This window comes from Protopterus annectens, chromosome 6.part0 (assembly GCF_019279795.1).
Source record: "Protopterus annectens isolate FY-2018-M chromosome 6.part0, PAN1.0, whole genome shotgun sequence".
Classification (NCBI taxonomy): Eukaryota; Metazoa; Chordata; order Ceratodontiformes; family Protopteridae; genus Protopterus; species Protopterus annectens.
Window position 1 is genome coordinate 261,276,816 of NC_056737.1, and position 21,386 is coordinate 261,298,201.

Below are 21,386 nucleotides of genomic sequence, written 5' to 3' on the forward strand. Positions count from 1 at the left end.
TCTTGCTCTACTGCTTTGTTTTAAGAGATGTTTATTTTGTGGCTTTCTGCCGCAAAATTGAATTTGCTAAATGTAGCCATTTTTTGCTGTGTCCTAAATTAATGTTTTATTTCATTTTTGTAGGAAATCACCCCTATATGACAACTGTTTTCTTTATGCTCCAGATGGACAGCCTTTATGTACCTGTGATCGTAAAAAGGCTCAGTGGTATCTGGACAAAGGCATTGGAGGTAATGGTGTGTTAAACCTTTTCTGATTTATAACTTGTCTAGATTTTATCTATTGCTCAGCATTACAGATGACAAAGACTTGCAACACTCTTCATGAGTAACTGAGTGGGCAGTATAATAACTGCTCATTTTCTCTTAACCTCTTTATTGTGCTTATGCTCCAAATATGAAAAAAGACAAAGCACCTTTCAAATGTAAGAAAGGTACTTGAAGTTTAAGCTCTACTCACACAATGTAACAGAAGTAGTGGCACCCACAGAACGGTGGTGGAATGTTGAAACGCACTTAAAAGCTGTGTACGTGTAACTCCACTGACCCGTTTTGCAAACGTGTTTATAGAAGGGATCATCATCTTAAAATTAAATGGTATAAATTTATGCTCTTTCATAACTCCCTGGTTGGCATTTAAAGTCATCACCCATTAGAGTTTAGAGAGGAAAATTAAAAAAAATATATATAATAAACATGAGGCCTGGGAAACTAGTTGGCAGTTAATACAAGTAGACAAGTTTCATGGGTTAAATTTTTATATATTTATTTTACATTTGTTTACTGGGAAAATCCGACTGGGATAAGACCCATTTTCAGTGGAGGCCTGGGGAGAAAAGCTCCACATACAATGATTATACAAAAACGTGTACAAGAAATTATACAAAAAAATATGTATACAAGACATACAGTACACCATCGGTTACATTCTATGCTATTAGCTGACATTTGTATTATACAATTATCTGATATAATTCTGTATTGTACTGTAGACATAGTTTCTCAAAGTAAGCTGAGGAAAGGATTGTAGGGGGGAACGTGGATAGAAAAAGATGAGGTTAGAGGTTATCTAGACATGAAAGAGGGCATATAGAATATGAGGTGGTTAGGGAAGAAGAAAAAGTATGACCAGAAGCTAGTAAAACTAGTTAGCCTGGAGTAGTACAGGAACAGTGCCCGGTGTCCTTAAAATAATTTTTAAGAATCTTTTTGAATTAGTTTATATTTGTTGGTTCTGATGCTGTGAGGTAGTGAATTCCACCTTGTTGCTACATGATGAGAAAATAGTGAGTCCCCTGCTGTATCAGTGGATTTGGACACTTGTAGTAGAGATTTATTTGTTGAGCGAAGACTTCTATTTGTGGGATGGGGCTGGAGAATATTTAGAAGGGCAGGGTTTTTTCAGGTTGATATACTAGCTTGTGCCCCAAGGTTAATTTGTTATAGGGTAGAAGTTGTGGGAGTTCTAACCAGGAGAGTTTTTTAAGGAGTGACAGTGGTGGGTATATGTGGGCAGTCAGTTGCAAATTTAGACATTTTATTGTAGCATGTTTCAGGTTTAATTCTGTCTTTAAGGTTGGTGAGATTGGAGAAGCATACAGAAGTGTTGATAGAAGATGGGTGCTGTCAATGGCAACTCTAGAGGTGTTGAGTAATTTTTATTTCTGTAAAGAGTACTCATTTTTTGTGAAGTTAATTGTTTGTGCTATATGTAGGTCAAATCTTAGGTTATCTATTACACCTAGTAGCTTTGTTTGTAAATCGGCATTAATTTAGTATTATTCCTAGCTGTAATGTAGAAGGAGCTGGGGGGAGAGGATCTTGTGGGTTGGAAGATCATGAGTTGTGTTTTATTGGGGTTGAGTATCAGCTGATGGTTAGAGAGCCATAGCTCATTATCTGAGAATGATTTTCGGGTTATGTCAATGAGGTGTTGCAGGTTATTAGTGGAACATATAATTTGTGTGTCATTTGCATGTTGGATAGTTGAAGCCAGTGGGGTAAGCACTATGGATGTTGTTTGTAAAAATAATATTGAAGAGTAGCAGCCCAAGAACTGAGCTTCAAGGTACTCCTAGTGTGACAAGAAGAGAGGGATGGACATAAGCCATTTTGCAGATTGTTGATAGTCCTGCAGATAGCTTCGGAACCATTGACGTGCAGAGGGGCTGAGATTCAACGTGGAGAGTGTATTTAATAGTTTGGGGTGGGAGACCATGTCAAAGGCCTTGGACATGTCTAGAAAGGCAGCAGAGACTGTTTTACTATTGTTTCTAGCTTGGTTGATGGTATTGGTGAAACTGAGGAGTGTAGTTGTGGTACTGTGATGGGGCCTGAAACCATGTTGACATGTTGCTGATATGTTGAATGTAAGATAATGAATCAGTTGGGAGTGGATACATCTTTCAAGGAGTTTAGATAGTGGAGAGAAAATAAAGATCGGTTTGTAGTTGGTCAGCTCTGTGGAATTTCCACCTTTGTGTAAGGGGATAATGTATGCGATTTTCCATATTACTGGGACATGTTCTGCTATGCATCTATTATTAAGGATAGACAACTGGGTAAGATAGGTCTTCAGCTGCTAGTTTTAAATATTCGACTGGTAACTTGCCAGCTGCTGTTGAAGAGAGTTTAGGCTTTTTCAGTAGTTTCTTAATGGTAGCTGTGGGAACAGGCTGAAAGGAGGAGGAGTTGGAGTTAATACTGAGAGGTTTAAAGGCTAGTGATGGTTCTTTGTAATTACTTTTAATTACAGCTAGTACACTTTCAGTGAAGTATTTATTGAATTCTTCTGCAACGGTGGTAGGTGAGTGTGGTAAGTTGGAGGAAGGGGAAGTGGAATGTCCTGGGTAGAGAAGTGCATTTATGGTATTCCAAAAATTTTGGAGGTTCTGCTGTTTGTTACAGGTTATAGTAGAAGTTCTATCTAGGTTGATTTGGTGTTTAGCCTTGTTTCTAATTTGCTGGAATGCAATGCAGTTGATTTGGTTTTTACAGGTGAGACATGTTTACCAAGCTTTGTCCCTTTTCCTAAGGAGCATTCTGGTGTCATTAGTTAGCCATGGTGTGTATGTGGCTTTAATATGAATTGACCTGGGGGGTCCAATTTGTTTAGATTTTCAAGGAAGGTATTGAAATAATCTGCAGCATCAAGGGGCAGTTTTTTTTAGTAGAGGCCAGTTAAATTTTTTTAGGGTATTGATTTAGGTCTTGGGGGTTCAACTTTTTTTACCTTGGATTTGATGGAAGATGGTGAGCTTGACGATACTTATATTTTTTCTCAATAGATAGGTTGGCATATGGTCACTAAGGCTGTCAGGTAAACAGCCACTAATCTGATAATTCTGAGATTTGTTGGTTAGTGTCCAGTATAAATTGATGGTTGGAGTTTATCTATCCTTGTAGGAGCTTGAATGAGTTGTGTGAAGCCATAGAGGTTGATGTGATTGCTAGGGTTATGTGAATTTCAAGTTGTCCAGTCTGTATTAGTCACCCATAATGATAGATCTGAAGTTGTTAATCTTCTTCCTATTCATCACTGATGGGTTCGGTTCCGAGCCCTCGGAACCAAGTCGGCCTTATACCAAGCTTGTGTGCACCAAAAACTCTCAAGTTAAGCTGCTACCCACAATGCCCCTTGCTCAGTTACTTCCAATCTCATTTGCTGCACAGCCGTATAGCAGCGTTTCACCAAGCTCTCCAGCTAAGTGCTTTTTTCATAAATATTTAATAGCTTGAAAATGTTTTTTCTTTATAACTTGATGCTCTTCGTGTTTCACTGCAGTCATCACATTTGGGTTATCTGCTTGCAGTAGCCCTCATTCAGCCTGATTAACAAAGTCGTGGGTACTGCGTCAGTTGCTGTCTCTTCTTCCGTGACGTCAGGTCGTCATGGGTATAAAACATGCAGCCGACGCCATTACATCAGTCTTTCTTGCCGTGCGGTGCCCAAAGCAGAAGCAGTTCGCAAGTGCCAGTCGGCCGACTCCTGAAATTTTCGTTTTCTAGTTTCAGAACCGAAGTCCAACTAAAAGCTAAGTACCCTGTTGGGTAAACCTTTTCTTGCTCTTAACCAATGTCAGTAAAAGTAAATAATTGCATTACTTGTGGAAAGCAAATACCTCATAAAGATTTTCATTCGTACTGTATTCCTTGCCTAGATCCTGACCACAACGTACCTCGCTGTCGGTTTTGTGCCTTATTTAAACAACAAACTTATCTGTCATCTGTATATTTATGCTTCTAAATATTTTGGTGCTCTGTTCAATTATCCTGATACGTCTTCGGTCAGCCATCAGACTACCGACATTCCGAAAAAATGCAAAGATTAAGACGCAGGCCGCCTAGGTCCAAAGCTGCCACCGACGCTTCTAAGCCGGTTGCCATTTCACCGGTACTCAGTGAGGCACTTTCGCAGCCCATGATACCCACTACTTCTGATTCGCAGGCCTCTACCGAGACCCATTCAGAGTCCGGTATGCCACGAAATGCTTCAACTGTAAAACCTGCAGATGTGTCTACTTTGGATGGGTCCGGAGCCGCTGTGCAGGCACCGGCTTCTGAGGGTGTATTCAGGCCTACTGACTTGCGTATTAAACCAACACCATCTTCTTCAAGGCCTAAATTTCGAACCATGCCTAGAAAACTGATGCCCAGACCACATGGTCAGGCCTCTATGCTTAAAAAACAAATGATAAGAATGGCTGAAGACCTTATTACTTTAGGTAAGCCAGCCTTCCCCAACTAAGAGACCTAGGACTGAGTTTGTGTATGATGCTTCTGACCAGGATTCTGAATTTTCAGTTTCTTCTGATGACCAGGATTTACCCTTTCTACCTATGAGGATTCTGATGCTGAGGACTCCCTTCCCTCTGCTTCCTCCCCAGAGGAGTTCTTTTGGTGAAACCTTACATACTCTCGGGGAGCATTTTCGTTGGGAAAGTCAGGATTTCTCTGATTCTAAAAAGAGGCTTAGGGATTTCTTACTCCTGCCCCAACACAGGCCTTTAGCCATACCTCCTGTACTAGACATTGTTGATGCATTTGCAGAATCTGTTTTGGCCCCTGAATCTTTACCTTCTGCTCCCAGGAAACCTGATCGATATTACAGGGTCCCTGACTCTCAAGTTCCTTTTTAAATATCCTATTGCTGATCCTGAGACCATTTCACAGGGGCCCAAGGGCATTAAAGCTACTACTGCCAAAAATCCTACCCCCTCTGATAGAGACTCCAGGGGGTGCTGGATAGATGGGGGTAAGAAGATATACACTTCTGCAACTTTGGCCATTAGGGCCTTAAACTGTCAGTTTCATATGTTAAAGTATCAGCAGCATATTATTGGATTGCTTAAACAGAAAATTATGTTGATTCCTGATTGTGCTGAAAATAAGGATTTACAGGATTTATTGCATTCAGCTGAACAAGTTGGAAAACATATTTTGCAATGTGGTTTTGATTCTCTTGAGGCATCTTGCAGGGCTGCTGTAACTGGGTCTGTACTTAGAAGGCATGCTTGGCTTAAGGAGCAATCCCTACTGGATCATGCTAAAGCAAAATTCCTGGATGCTCCCCTAAACCAGGACTGCCTGTTTGGCAACAAGGCAGAATAAGTTCTTAAAAAGATGGAAGAAAAAGCTAAATCTATGCAAATTATTAAAGATTTTTTACAAGTAGAACCTCCAAGATTTAGTAGACATTGGCCTTCCAAGAATTGCTCCTTTCCTGCCTCTTCCAGACCTTCTCAGTCCAAACCCAGATCCAGCAGAGCTCCCAGGCTACAGTCCGTGGGTACGCACAGGACTAAGCAGTGGGGGGGCCTCCACTTCCAAATCTGGGAGCAATAAAACTCACTCCTATGGTAAACTCTCTCAATGACTTATTTTTAAAACTTCCAAGCACTTCTCAACTGGCCGCCCCTTAGGGGGAAAGATTGCTCTTCATGCAAAGAACTGGGAACACATAACCCAGGACAAATGGGTTTTAAATATAGTGTCCCAGGGATACAGATTTCACTTCCATGCGTTGCCAACACCAAGCAGGTGGCCATATCTACCCCCAAATCAGTGGGCAGAGACACAAAAGCAAGTACTTAAGTATTCAGTTAAGTTATTCAGTTGGTACCAGAAGAGGAAAAGGAGCAAGGTTTCTACTCGAGACTTTTCCTGGTACCCAGAAAAGACAGTTCATGGCGTCCTATCCTGGACCTGCTACTCTAAACACCTTTTTAGTGATTTCAAAATTCAAGATGCTGACTCTTCACCAGTTGCTTCCCATGCTAGGCAAAGATGCCTGGTTGGCAACACTAGATTTAAAAGAAGCATACCTGCACATCTCAATCAGGGAATCTTGCAGAAGATACCTATGCTTCAAAGGCTACACGGACTATCAGTACTCTGCACTGCCCTTTGTGAATACCCTGGGCACAGCAGATAAGCCAAAGTGCCTAGCTCCAGTTATTGCATTCTGCAGGCAAAGAAATATTCAAATATACCCATACCTGGACGCTTGTCTAATTCAGGCAGAAAGCCAGGACATACTTTTGAATCATCTGGCCTTTGTACCAAGGGTACTAACTTGTCTGGGGTACACCATAAACGAAAATAAATCACACCTGGTACCCTGTCAATGAATTATATTCCTGGGAGCAAGCTTGAATACAACTTCCCAGATGGCTTTCCTCACGCCAGAGAAACAAATTCATTTGACAACCTACTTCAAACAAGTGGTCACAAAAACCCTGCTATCTGCAAGACAAATACTGCAAGCCTTGGGGTTCATGGCCTCCTGCATTCTTCTAATTCCATATGCAAGACTGCATGTGAGGAAACTACAATGGTATCTAAAAAGCATGTGGTGTCAACATTCTCAGGATCTAGAAGCAATGAGCCCGATCATACCTTGCCTACGCCTAGAGTTCCTTTGGTGGGCAGAGGCCTGCCACCAAAACAAGGGACTACCATTCACACTACCCCTGCTGCCCAAATCCTAACAGACGCATCAGACTATGCATGGGGGGCTTACCTGGCAGGGAAGTGCATTCAGGGCAAATAGAACCCAAATCAAATGCACCTGCATATCAATCAGAAAGAAATGTTAGCTGTACAGAATGCTCTAACAGCCTTCAAGGACCACATTCTTCCAGGACAACTAATGATAAAGATGGCCAACACCACTGTTATGTGGTACATAAGCAGGGGGGGCACACATTCTTATCCCCTCTGCAGACTAGCCATGGCATTGTGGAAAACAGCTTTGAGCTACCAAGTGCATCTACAAGCTCAATTCCTGCCAGGGAAATTAAATGCACTGGCAGACGGACTAAGCAGAAACCTCATGGACCCATGAGTGGAAACTGGAACAAAGGATTTTCAACATGTTGACAAGCAAATGGGGGAGCCCAGATATAGCCCTATTTATCTCCCCCAGAACTACCAATTGGACAAATTTTGCACAAGGACTCCCCACAAGCTTGGAAAGTGGATGCCCTGTCCTTCAGCTGGAAAAACCTCAGTCTATGCCTTCCCCCCTTTTCCTCTGCTCTCCAAAGTACTACTAAAGATCAAACAGGACAAACCAAGGATGAATTTGATTGCACCAGACTGGCCATGCCAACACTGGTACCTCCTCTTGCGCAGTGTGTCACTGTTGGCCTCATGGCACCTGCCTCAGACTCCTTCCCTGTTGTCTCAACAAGAGAACCAGATTCTGCACCCTCAGCTTCCAACATTGAACCTAGCAGCCTGGCTAATTACCTAATCTCTCCTTTACCATCCCTCAGTAAACCAGTGATTGATATCATTTTATAGGCAAGGAGGCCTAGTACTAGAAAATCCTATGCTGAAAAATGGAAAAGATTCTGTGCCTGGAACCAATCTCAAGGGATGAGCACAGCAGCGCCTAATTTACCTCAGATTGTACAATACTTAACTGAGATGCTTCACAAGGGCCTGTCTTTTTCCTCCAACATTCATGCCTCAGCCATTTCATCTCATAACACAGGGCCTCCCCTCTTCTCTCATCCACTGCTCAAGCAGTTCCTCAGAGGGGCCAAAAATGTAAGACCACCCAGAGAGCTCCAACCCCAGCCTGGGACCTTAACTTTGTCTTGGAGAAACTCACTCTTCCTCCTTTTGAGCCAGCTGCTACTGCAGATTTAAAATTTATTTCTTGGAAAACAGCTTTCCTTTTAGCAATCACTTCATCAAGAAGGGTATCTGACTTACAGGCCCTTATAGAAGTGGAGCCTTTCATCATCTTTCATGCGGACAGGATGTCCCTCAGAAACCAATCCATCCTTCATGCCCAAGATGGTATCCAGTGTGGCTCTAAATCAGTCAATTCATTTGCCAACCTTTCCTAATCCACAGAACAAAGGGAAACGGATACTGCACTCCTTAGATGTGCAGACAACTTAGATCCTACTTGGACAGGACTAAACCTCAAAGGAAATCTGGAACTGCTGGTGGCATTTGCTGCAGGAGCAGAGGGGAAAGCTATTTCTAAGCAAACTATTTCTAAATGGATAGGCTATTGCATTAATTTCTGCTATAAGCACCATGGAAAACTTATCCCACAGGGCATCAGACCCCACTCAACCAGGGCTGCATCTACGTCTACAGCCTTTCTCAGAGGTGTCCTTACCAGTGACATCCTAGAAGCTGCCACCTGGAGTTCTGTACACAGTTTCACCAAGCATCATTTGCCAATTTTCTCTAAATCCAGAGTTGGCTTTGCCACTGCAGTCTTGCAGGGCCTTATAGCTGGTCCTAATGCTATCTAAATTCCTCGGGAATCTACCCAAATGTGATGACTGCAGCAGTAAAACACGAAGAACATAGTACGGTTCTGTACACTTGGCATAAATGTAGATGTTCGAGTGTATTCACTGTTGCAGTCCTGTTTACCCTCCCTCCAGCCCCCTGGCTTATTTTGGCTGTACCTCTACTTTCCTTTACTATGCTCAAAAGCTTTTTGGTGTATTTGCTTTTTTGTTGGAGATGTATCCTTGTATATTTATATATTTAATTGCTTCCCATTAGGGGAACACCTAACATCTGGGGCAAGAAAAACTGATGTAATGGCGTCGGCTGCATGTTTTGTACCCCTGACGACCTGACATCATGGAAGAAGAGAGAGCAACCGAAGTAGGACCCAAGACTTTGTTAATCAGGCCGAATGAGGACTACTGCAAGCAGATAACCCAAATGTGATGACTGCAACAGTGAATACTCTCGAACAGCTACATTTATGGCAAGTGTACACAACTGTACTTTCTTGTTGCTCTATATTGTTACTGCTCTACCCACAGGTATTTCTCTTACCATTGTTGATAATTTCTTGGTATCTCTAACTTTTTACCTTTATGGTATCCTGTTACCATTGTTGGTATTTACATTTTGCCTCCATTTCCTCTTTCCCCTCTCTGTCCCTTCTGTGCGAGAGTGTGTTTGGAAGGTCTGAAAAGAAGGTAACTACGGGATTTAAACACTGCTCTTCATGCAGTGGTAAACTGCTGAAGTGACCTCCATGAGGAATGTGTTTACTGTTTGGGGGTTCCGCATTTGTCGGCGAAACCCCCGTGTGATATCTGTGCTAGTTTCAGTCAGCAGACGCTGAATGTATGTCGTAACCAACTTAAAGGGCCTGCTTGCTTCGCCTTTCTCAGAGGCCATTTCTGCGACTGAGGTCTCGCCCCCTCCTTCTTCAGATAAGAAACGTCCTCAATCGAACCCCTCTTCACCGGCCAGTGACAGAGGTAAAGGTCACAAGCACAAGGCCCATAAGTCATCATCTGAACACCGATGTTCATTGTGTTTCACTGTTGCAGTCATTACATTTGGGTAATCTGCTGGCAGGTTGCCCTCAGTCGGCCTGATTAACAAAGTCTTGGGTCCTGCATCAGTTGCTGCCCCTTCTTCCATGACGTCAGGTCATCAGGGGTATAAAGCATGCAGCCGACACCATTACATCAGTCTTTCTTGCCGTGCAGTGCCCGAAGCAGTTCGCAAGTGCCGGTCGGCCGACTCCTGAAATTTTCATTTTCGAGTTTCAGAGCCGAAGTCTTCAACTAAAAGCTAAGTACCCTGTTCGGGAAAACTTTTTCTTGTTCCTTACCAATGTCAGTAGCAGTTAATAATTGTATTACTTGTGGGAAGCAAGTATCTCATAAGGATTTTCATTTGTGCTGTATTCCTTGCCTAGGCCCTGACCATGACGTACCTTGCTGTCAGTTTTGTGCTTTATTTAATCGGCGCACTATACATCGTCAGTACATTTTTGCTTCTAAATATTTCGGCTCTCAGTTTAATTATCCAGAAGTGACTGTTAGTCATCTGACTACCGGAATACCGAAAAAAAACGCAAAATAAAAGACAGAGACAGGCCGTTTAGGTCCAAAACTGCCGACTACGCTTCTAAGCCAGTCGCCAGTTCTCAGTAAGGTGCTTTCGCAGCCCCTGATACCTGCTACTTCTGGGTCGCAGGCCTCTACTGAGACCCATTCAGAGTCCAGTATGCCACGAGATGCTTCACATATGGAACCCGCGGATGCCTCTACCTTGGCTGGGTCCGGAGCCACTGAGCAGGCACTGGCTTCGGAAGGTGTATTCAGGCCTACAGACTTGCATATTAAACTGACTCCAACTTCAATACTAAGACCTAAATCTCGATCTATGTCTAAAAAACTGACAACCAGGCCACATGCTCAGGCCCCTATTCCTAAAAAACAAATGATAAAAATGGCTGAAGATTTAATTACTCTAATCAGGGGTAGTCAAACCCCCCCCCCCCCCCAAAGAGGCCTAGGATTGAATTTGACTATGAATCTTCTGAACTGGACTCTTTTTCGTCTGACTCTTCTAATGATCTGGATTTGTCCATACTACTTATGAGGACTCTGATGCAGAGGATTCCATTCCCTCTGCTTCTCCGCCTGAGGATTTCTCTTTTGGGGAAACTTTACATATCTTAAGGGAGCATTTCCACTGGGAAAGTCAGGATTTCTCTGAATCCAAAAAGAGGCTTGGGGATTTCCTTCTTCCTCAGCATAGGCCTTTGGCTATACCTCCTGTACTAGACATTGTTGATGTGATTTCGGAATCCAGTATGGCCCCTGATTCCTTGCCTCCAGCCCCTAGTAAACCAGACTGGTACTACAGGGTTCCCGAGTCCCACAAATTCCTTTTCAAAAATCCTGTTGCGGACCCTGAAACCATTTCTTAGGGACCCAAGGGAATTAAGGCTTCTACTACTAAAAATCCTACCCCTTCTGATAGAGACTCCAGGGTGCTGGATAGATGGGGTAAAAAGGTTTATACTTCTGCAACCTTGGCAATCAGAGCTTTAAACTGTCAATTCCATATGCTAAAACATCAGCATCTCATGGGACTGCTCAAACAGAAAATGATGTTGATTTTTGACTGTGTGGTGGAAAATAAAGATTTACAGGATTTATTGCCTTCAGCTGAACAAGTTGGAAAACATACTTTGCAATGCGGTTTTGATTCTTTAGAGGCCTCTTGCAGGGCTGTTGTTACTGGGTCTGTGCTTAGAAGGCATGCTTGGCTTAAGGAGCAATCTCTGCCTAATCATGTTAAAGCAAAACTTTTGGATGCTCCTTTACAGCAGGACCGCCTGTTTGTCAATAAGGCTGAAGAAGTTCTAAAAAAGATGGAAGGTAAAGCTAAATCTATGAAAACTGTGAAAGATTTCTTACAAGTACAACCTTCTAGATTTAGTAGGCACTGACAACCCTCTCCTCCTCCCAACAAATTCCAACATGTGAGAGATGCAACCATATAGCCAAACTGGAGGCTAAGCTCTCTCAACTCAGTACTGGCGAAACCAGTCAGGAGGAGAAGGAAACCGCACTCACTACAATTCCAGTCTCACATAGACCTACCACGACAGCAAACCAAACACATAAACGCAGAAAAACATACTCTGAGGCTCTAAATAAAAACCTGCTTAAGCAGGAGAGACCTCCAAAGCAGACACCCAAGCAACCGCTACCCCAGAACAAAACACGTGCAACACATAGCTCACAAAGCCAGTGTGCCGAACAGTCACAGCCCTTAAGGCTAAACAACACACCTGGTACACTTGTAATAGGTGACTTTATCGTCAGGCACACTGACGTCCCGCTCACCAGGCTGAACAAGGAGAAGGTCACGGTGAGCTGCCTGTCTGGTGCTAGGATCCGCCACATAACACAAGCACTCAGGTTACTCCAAGGCAAGTGTCATTGTCCATGCTGGTGTGAATGACCTGAGACGTACCTCCCTGGACTACATGAAAAGAGACATAGAGGAGCTCTCTGAGCATGTAGCCCAGGCCGGTATGACCCTAACCTTGAGTAGCATCTTACTCTCACCAAGAATGATGCCACATTATGAAGACAAGATGATCAATTTCAGCAATTGGCTTAAGTATTGGTGTCATTCAAAGGGGATCCAATGCCTGTCAGCCTGGGATGGCATGCTCGACATGCCACGATGCTTCACTAGGGACGGCTTGCACCTGTCACCCCTGGACTTTCGGATATTAGCAAAGGCTCTTGCTACCCCCATAGTGCCTTTTTTAGCGAAGGCTCAAAAGACAAACCCACCTCCATAGGTATCACAAGGGATAAGAAACTGAGTAATGCTACTCAACGCCAGAAGTCTAAACCTCAAGATGCACTTTTCGAAACTCTCCTTAGCATGGAGAACATCGATATCTGTGCAGTAACAGAAACCTGGTTCAAGGCTCCCGAGAGCACCCCAGCACTACCAGGTTATACCTCATACCATGCTTTTCAGCCGCAAAACTTGGACCGAACCACAAAAGGAGGGGGAGTATCAATATTCGTCAGATACCCACACCTCCAGGTTGGTGGCACAGCACAAAGCATCAGAGACTATCCATGTGCAACTAACAGTGGGTAAAACTGCCTTCCAGTTTATAGCCTGCTACAGACCACCCTCCCAAACCCAGGAACCCCACTCGGCCTTCCTGAGAAAACTGGAAAATATGAAAGTCTCTCCAAACACCATTATATTGGGCGACTTCAACTTCCCAAACATAGACTGGGAGCATTACTCTAGCTCCAACACCCTAGCCCAAAGGTTCCTAGAATTTATAAACTCAAATGCTATGGAACAACTTGTTACCACTCCCACAAGAGGGGAAAACATACTGGACCTGATCATCACCAGCATGGGGACTCTATGCTCCAGACCAGAAGTGTATCCATTACTGGTAAGATCAGACCATAAACTAATCTCACTGGATATTCACATCCCGACCCCACCACCTGCCCAGAAAAGCACAGTGAAAAACTTCTCTAAAGCAAATTTCACACTCCTCAAAACCAAGGTGGAATCCTTCAAAGCCCCCGGGCCTGTGGAAAATATGGCCCAGACCGCAGAATCTTTTATAAATGCATTCTATGAACACCTTCAGGAATGCATGGATCATGCAATCCCAAATAAAACCAAGACCCAATCCTCCAAAGGCAGACGTCCTGTCTGGTGGACCCCAGCCATAAACAAACTATACAATAGAAGGCGGAAGCTACTACATGATAGAGCAACATCCCAAAAAGGGAAGGCATCTCTGATCAGTATTAGCAAAAAACTACGGGCACTCATAAAATCGTCTAAGGCCAACTTCGAGAGAAAAATTGCACAGGACACTAAGGATAATCACAAGGCTTTCTTTAGTTATGTTAGGAACCTGGGTGGGAATTCCTAGATATGCTCAGAATTAGTCCAAAATGACAAAAAATACACTGAACCCACAGACATTGCCAACATCCTAGCTGACAGGTTCAGCGCAAACTTCTCCCCCCCCCCCCACCAAAAGGGCAAATATCTATCCCAGCAGAGTGCTGCCTCCCTGACATCTCAGATGCTCAGATAAGAGCCACTCTCTCCAAAGCAAACACAGCATCAATGGGACCAGACTGTGTCCTGGGCTGCGTCCTACATGAACTCCAAGAAGAGCTAAACCCAAACATAAAGCTACTGTTTAATCTCAGCCTTGCTACAGGATATGTACCCCAAAGAGTGGCGTACAGCAACAGTGGTCCCTCTCCACAAAGGTGGTGCCTCAATGGATCCTGGAAACTATCGCCCCATAAGCCTGACTAGCTTGGTCTGCAAAGCTATGGAAAGGATCATCATGGACCTCATAAATAAAGATATTGGGGACCTACAGACACTGGATCCTACCCAGTTCGGCTTTAAGGGCAGAAACCTGGTCGATTTCTTTGAAACAGTCACCAAGGCCATTGACGAGGGGAAGGTGGTCCACACAGCCTACCTGGACCTCGCAAAAGCCTTCGATACAATACCCCACTCGGGCATTATAGATAAGCTCACCAGCTTAAATATAAACCCCTATGTCACTAGATGGGTTGCAAACTGGCTCAAGGACAGAACCCACATGGTTAGAATTGCTGGAGCCATGTCAGACTGCAAACCAGTTACAAGTGGCGTCCCACAAGGCTCAGTCCTGGGACCTCTCTTGTTCGGTTTATATTTCTCGGAGGTACAGGCCAACATGGAAGGACTGTGGCTGACAAAGTTCGCAGATGACTGCAAACTAGGCGCCATAATCTACTCTCCAGCCGACGCAAGCATCCTCCAAAAGGGCCTCATAGAAACAGACAACTGGTGCCAGAGCCATGGCCTCAAGCTAAACGCCAAAAAGTGTATAGTCATCCCCTTTGGCAAAAACAAAGTGCCCACAAATTACCACATAGATGGTAATCCATTAAGTACAGAAGAAGTAATTAGGGACCTGGGGACCCAAATTTGATAGCAATCTCTCATTTGACAACCATGTGGCCAAAGTGGTTAGAACATTTTATACAGCCCCACCTAATCATGAAGGGATTCACATCTAGATCAGGGGAGGTCATCGTGCCTCTTTACTCATCCCTCATCAGGCCCATAATTGAGTACAATGCCCCTTTTGGGATGTACCTTACCAGACACCTGCAGCAACTGGAAAGACCCCAAAAGTACCTCACCAAGAGGATCAAAGGGCTCAAACAGATGCCATATGCTGCCCGGTTAAAGAAACTCCAGCTCTACTCAGTGGCATACCGCCTGCTCAGAGGCTATCTGTGCCTGATGTATAAAGCCATGTCCAACCCGGAGTTAATGGACATGCTGCACCTCAGAAAGTCCAAATCCCATCGAGCTACGCGTTCGAGAGACTTGAACCTCAACACTGAAATTAATAGGACATGCTGGAGGGACAGTTTCATAACCCAGAGGCTCCCTTCATTCTGGAATAAAATCCCAGTCCAGGTTAGGCAGAGTCCCTCATTGACTCTCTTCAAGAGGAATCTTGATGAGTGGATGAGAGATCATAGGTTTACCCCGGGTATCACTTCTGTATCACTGTTAGACAGAGGCACAGTATACTAACCTCGAAAAAGGGCATAGCAAAATTAATTTAAAATGGGTGGCGAAAGCTAAACACTCTGGCTAGGCTTATAAATGCCCTAGGGCAGATAGCCTAGTATGAACCTATGAACTGGCCTACTAAGAACTAGTCATTTCCAGCTCCTTCCAGAGCCACTCCAGCCAAACCCAGACATTCCAAAAGCACCAGGTTTCAGTCCCAAGGGACTTTCAGAAATAAGCAATGGGGTGCTTCCACTTCCAAATCTGGAAACAACAAGGCACCACCCTATGGTAAACGGTCTCAATGACTTCCCTTTGAAATTACCAAGCACTTACCTCTTAGCCACCCTTTTGGGGGGAAAACTGTCTCTTCAAGAAACTGGCAACTTATAACCCAGGACAAATGGGTTTTAAATATAGTGTCCTAGGGATGCAGATTTCATTTCCACACGCTGCCAACTCCAAATGGGTGGCCAGACCTGCCCCCAAATCAGTGGGCAGAGCCTCAGAAACAAGTACTTTCCCTCCTAAACATGGGGGCTATTCAACTAGTACCAGAAGAGGAAAAGGGCTATTCAACTAGTACCAGAAGAGGAAAAGGGACAAGGTTTCTATTTCAGACTTTTCCTGGTACCCAGAAAAGACCAATCATGGTGTCCAATTGTGGACTTGTCTACTCTGAACACCTTTCTGGACATTCCAAAATTTAAGATGCTGACCCTTCACCAGTTACTTCCTATGCTAGACAAGGATGCCTGGTTGGCAACTCTAGATTTAAGAGGCTTACCTGCATATCCCAGTCAGGGAATTTTGCAGAAGATACCTACGCTTCAAAGCAGACTGCATGCATTATCGGTTCTCTGCACTGCCCTTTGGCTTGTCTACTGCTCCCAGGGTATTCACAAAGTGCCTGGCTCCAGTAATTGCATTTTGCAGGCAAAGAAATATTCAAATGTATCCATACCTGGACGATTGTCCAATTCAGGCAGAAAACCAGGTCATTCTTCTAAAACATCTGGCGTTTGTAAAGAGTTCTAACCTGTCTAGGGTACACCATAAATGAAAAGAAATCTCAACTGGTACCCTCCCAAAAAATTACATTCCTGGATGCACGCTTGAATACAGCTGCCCAGATGGCTTTCCTTGCACCAAAAAAGCAAATTCATTTGGTGACTTACTTCAGACAGGTGGCCACAAAAACACTGCTATCTGCAAGGCAAATCCTGCAAGCCTTGGGGTTCATGGCCTCCTGCATTCTTCTAATTCCATATGCAAGACTGCATATGAGGAAACTTCAGTGGTACTTGAAACGTTTATGGAGTCAACATTGTCACAGCCTGGAAACTGATTCCTATCATAACTTGCCTGCACCTAGAGTTCCTATGGTGGGCAGAGGCCTGCCACCAAAACAAGGGACTGCCATTCACACCACCCCTGCCTCCCAAACCCTAACTACATACGCATCAGACTATGTATGGGGGGGGGCTCATCTGGCAGGGAAGTGCTTTCAGGGCAAATGGAGCCCAAATCAAATGCACCTTCATATCGACTAGCTGTACAGAATGCATTGACAGCCTTTAAGGACTACCTTCATCCAGGACAATTAATTCCTGCCAGGAAAGCTGAATGTTCTGGCAAACGAACTAAGCAGAAATTTCATGGACCCACACGAATGGTAACTTGAACCACAGATTTTCAACATGTTAACACGGAAATGGGGGAGCCCAGACATCGATCTTTTTGCCTCACCCCAGAACTACCAGTTGGACAAATTTTGCACAAGAACTCATCACAAAAAAGTGAAATTGGATGCTCTTTCCTTCAACTGGAAAAACCTATGTCTATGCCTTTCCCCCCTCTGCCTCTGCTCTCCAAAGTTCTACTAAAAGTCAAACAGGACAAACCAAAAATGATTTTGATTGCTCCAGACTGGCCTCGCCAACACTGGTACCCACTCCTGCATAGTGTCACCCATTTCACCGTGGCACCTGCCTCAGACACCTTCCTTACTGTCTCAGCAGGAGAACCAAATTCTGCACCCTCAGCTCCAAACATTGAGTCTTGCAATGTGGCTAATAACTTAAATTCCCCCTTAGCATCCCTCCACAAACCTGTGATGGATGTAATTTTGGAATCGAGAAGACCTAGTACTAGAAAATCTTATGCTAACAAATGGAAAAGATTCTGCACCTGGAATCAGTCTCAAGGGGATGAGCACAGCAGTGCCCAATTTACCTCCGATTTTGCAATATTTAACTGAGATGCTTCACAAGGGCCGGTCTTTTTCTTCCATAAAAATCCATGCCTCAACTATTTCAGCTCATTACAACACAGAACCCCCCCCCCCCTTCTCTCATTCTCTTCTAAAGCAGTATCTCAGAGGGGCCAAAAACTTGAGATCACCCAGGAGAGCTCCAACCCCTGCCTGGGACCTTAACTTTGTATTGGAGAAACTCACTCTACCTCCTTTCGAGCCAGCTGATATTGCAGACTTAAAATTTATTTCCTGGAAAACAGCCTTCCTTTTAGCAATCATTTCAGCTAGAAGGATATCTGAATTACAGGCCCTTATGGCAGTGGAGCCTTTCATCATCTTTCATGCGGACAGGGTGTCACTCAGGACCAATCCATCATTCATGCCCAAGGTGGTATCCAGTGTGGCTCTTAATTTATTAATTTGACAACTTTCTTTCCCAGTCCACAGAACAAGGGGAAGCGGATTCTGCATTCATTTGGATGTACACAGAACACTTAGATTCTACTTGGACAGGACTAAATCTCGAAGAAACTCTGAACAACTGCTGGTAGCATTTGCTGCAGGGGCAGAGGGGAAGGCTATTTCAAAGCAAACCATTTCCAAATGGATAAGCCATTGTATTTATTTCTGTTATAAGCACCATGCAAAACCTATCCCCCAGGGGATCAGCTCTCATTCCAGCAGGGCGGCATCTACTTCAACAGCCTTTCTCAGAGGTGTTCCTAACAAGGATATTCTAGAAGCTGCTACCTGGAGTTCAGTTCATACTTTCACCAAGCATTATCACTTACCAATTTTCTCTAAATCCAGAGCTGGCTTTGCCACTGCTGTTTTGCAGGGCCTTATAGCTAGTCCTAATGCTGTATAAATCCATCCTCCTAACCATAGCTTTGGGAATCTACCCAAATGTATTGACTGCAACTGTGAAACACGAACATAGTACAGATGTTCATCGTGTTACCCTGCTGCAGTCATCACACTTGGGTTATCCTGTCGTCAAGCGGTCCTGCAGTCGGCCGGATTTCCAAAGTCTTGGTCCGACGTCGGTTGCTGTCGCCTCATCCCTGATGTCAGAGCGCCAGGGGTACATATATTGCAACCGACGCCATTTTCTTCAGTCTTTCTTGCCGCGCGGTGCCCGAAGCAGAAGCAGTTCGCAGTCTTCTATAAAGCTATGTACCCCGTTGGGGAAATTTTTCTTGCCTCAGACCGATGTCAGAAAAAGTTAACAATTGTGTTTCTTGTGGGAAGCAAATACCTCATAAAGATTTTCATTCTTATTGTATACCCTGCCTAGGCCCTGATCACGTCGTCACTTGTCGTTTTTGTGCTAGATTTAATAAATGCACTATTAAAAGACGTTTTGATTTTGCACCGCACTTTTTTGGCAGAAAATTTAATTATAACATGCTGTCGGAGCTACCGACTACCGGCATGCACAAAAAACGCAGGGATAAGGATAGTCAGCCCAGGCCTAAGCCTGATTCCGAGGCCTCGGTTGATCCGGTCTCCGGTTACCTGTGAGGCCCCGACACAGCCTCCGACTACCGCAGTTGAGGAACCCGAGACCACTACGGATATTTTGACGGAATGTACTAGGCCGACGCAGCCTTTTACTTCAGGCCCTACCGACTTACCTTCCAAGGATGCCAGTTCTTCTGAAACACCTTCGCTTTCTGAAGGCATTTTCAGACCGAGACTGTCAAAGCATTTTCTAAATCAGATGCCTTCCAAATCGAAAAAAGCTTCACTTCAGTCTCCTGTTCAAGGCCCTATGCCTAAGAAACGGATGCTTAAGATGGCTGAAGATCTGATTAATCTTATCAGGGGTTCCCTGCCCCCTCCTGACAAAAGGCCTAGACAAGAGGAAGAATCTGCTTCCTCTGAACAACTGTCTATTTCTTCAGATTCCTCTGAAGACCAAGACTATTCCTTCTCTCCTTATGAAGATTCTGATGCTGAGGACTCTATTCCCTCAGCTTCCCCTACTCTTTTGGGGAAACTTTACACACTATGAGGGAGCATTTTCACTGGGAAGGCCAGGATTACTCTGATTCCAAGAAAAGGCTCAGAGAGTTTCTTTTACTCCCCCAACACAGACCTCTAGCCATCCCTCCTGTTCTGGACATTGTGGATGATGTTTATTTGGAGTCCAGTTTCAACCCTGATTCTTTGCCTCCTGCCCCGGCCAAGCCGGACAGATATTACAGAGAACCTGATTCCCATAAATTCCTTTACAAAAGCCCAGTAGCTGACCCAGAGACCATCTCCCAGGGTCCCAAGGGGGCTAAGGCTTCTATGGCTAAAAATCCAGTACCTTCTGAGAGGGATTCAAGAGCACTAGACAGATGGGGGAAAAAGGTTTACACCTCAGCCACTTCAGCTATGAGAGCTCTAAACTGCCAATTTCATATGCTTAAGTGTCAGCAATTTCTGATCTCTCAGTTAAAACAAAAGATAACCACCCTTCCTCAACAATCTGAATTGAAAGAAGTACAGGATTTGTTGCACGCCACCGAGCAGGTGGGCAAGCATACCTTACAATGTGGGTTTGATTCCTTGGGGGCCTCCTGCAGAGCAGCTGTCACTGGATCAGTTATACGTAGGCATGCCTGGTTAAAGGAGCAGAGTCTGCCTGAACATGTTAAAGCAAAACTACTATATGTTCCTTTGCAGCAGGATGTTCTTTTTGGTGTTAAAGCAGAAGTAGTTTTAAAGAAAATGGAGGATAAGGCAAAATCAATGCAGACAGTCAAAGATTTCCTACAGGTACAACCCCCTCGCTTCAGCAGAAACTGGCCAACCAAAAATTGGTCCTTTCCAGCCACTGGCAGGCCTCAGAGGGGTAAATACAGGTGCCCAAGGGGCAGAGGACAACCACAAGCTCAGTATAAGCCTCGCCAATGGACCACTCCAACCCAGAAGGGAGGAGAAGACAGGTCTCAAGCCACCAGAAGGCAAACTCAATGACTTGCACCTCAACTGGCCAAACAAAGCTCTTTTGTCAGCCCCCCTGGGGGGGGAAACTAGCATTATTTGTAGACAACTGGCACATGGTCACAAAGGACAAATGGGTCCTGGACATAATTTTGAGGATACAGATTCCACTTTCACACCTTGCCAATAAAAAGAGGAATGCCAAACCTGCCACAAAATCAAAGGGCAGAGGCTCAAAAACAGATTACAGCTCTCATGGCCATGAGAGCCATTCAAAGGGTACCTACTCTAGAGCAAGGCAATGGATTTTACTCAAGGCTATTCCTGGTACCCAGAAAGGAAAATGCTTGGAGACCAATTCTGGATCTTTCAATTCTAAACACTTACAGGTTCCCAAATTCAAGAATCTAACACTAAAGCAGCTACTTCCCATGTTGGGCAAGGAAGCATGGCTGGTAACGTTGGACCTCAAGGAGGCATACCTGCATGTCCCTATCAGACAAAGTTGCAGAAGATACCTCAGTTTCATTGCAGGTTCAACCCATTATCAATTCTCTGCACTGCCTTTTGGCTTATCTACTGCGCCCAGAGTATTCACAAAATGCCTGGCACCAGTAATTGCATACTGCAGACAAAGAGGAATTCAAATATATCCATACCTGGACGACTGCCTCATCCAAGCAGAAAGAAAAGACATTCTCATTCAACATCTGGCTTTTGTGAAGCATCTACTAAATTGCCTGGGTTACACAGTAAACGTAAAGAAATCAAAACTAGTACCCTCACAAAAAATGACA

At 44.2% G+C, this 21,386-nt stretch overlaps 1 protein-coding gene across 1 annotated transcript in view; it reads left to right on the forward strand.

Moving 5' to 3' along the window:
- Window positions 1-21,386, forward strand: part of EXD2 (exonuclease 3'-5' domain containing 2) — a 630,247-nt gene that overhangs the window by 381,748 nt on the left and 227,113 nt on the right. The window contains exon 6 of the mRNA XM_044073504.1: window positions 124-230. Within this exon, the coding sequence (XP_043929439.1) occupies window positions 124-230 (107 nt within the window). The remainder of the gene's footprint in view (window positions 1-123; window positions 231-21,386) is intronic.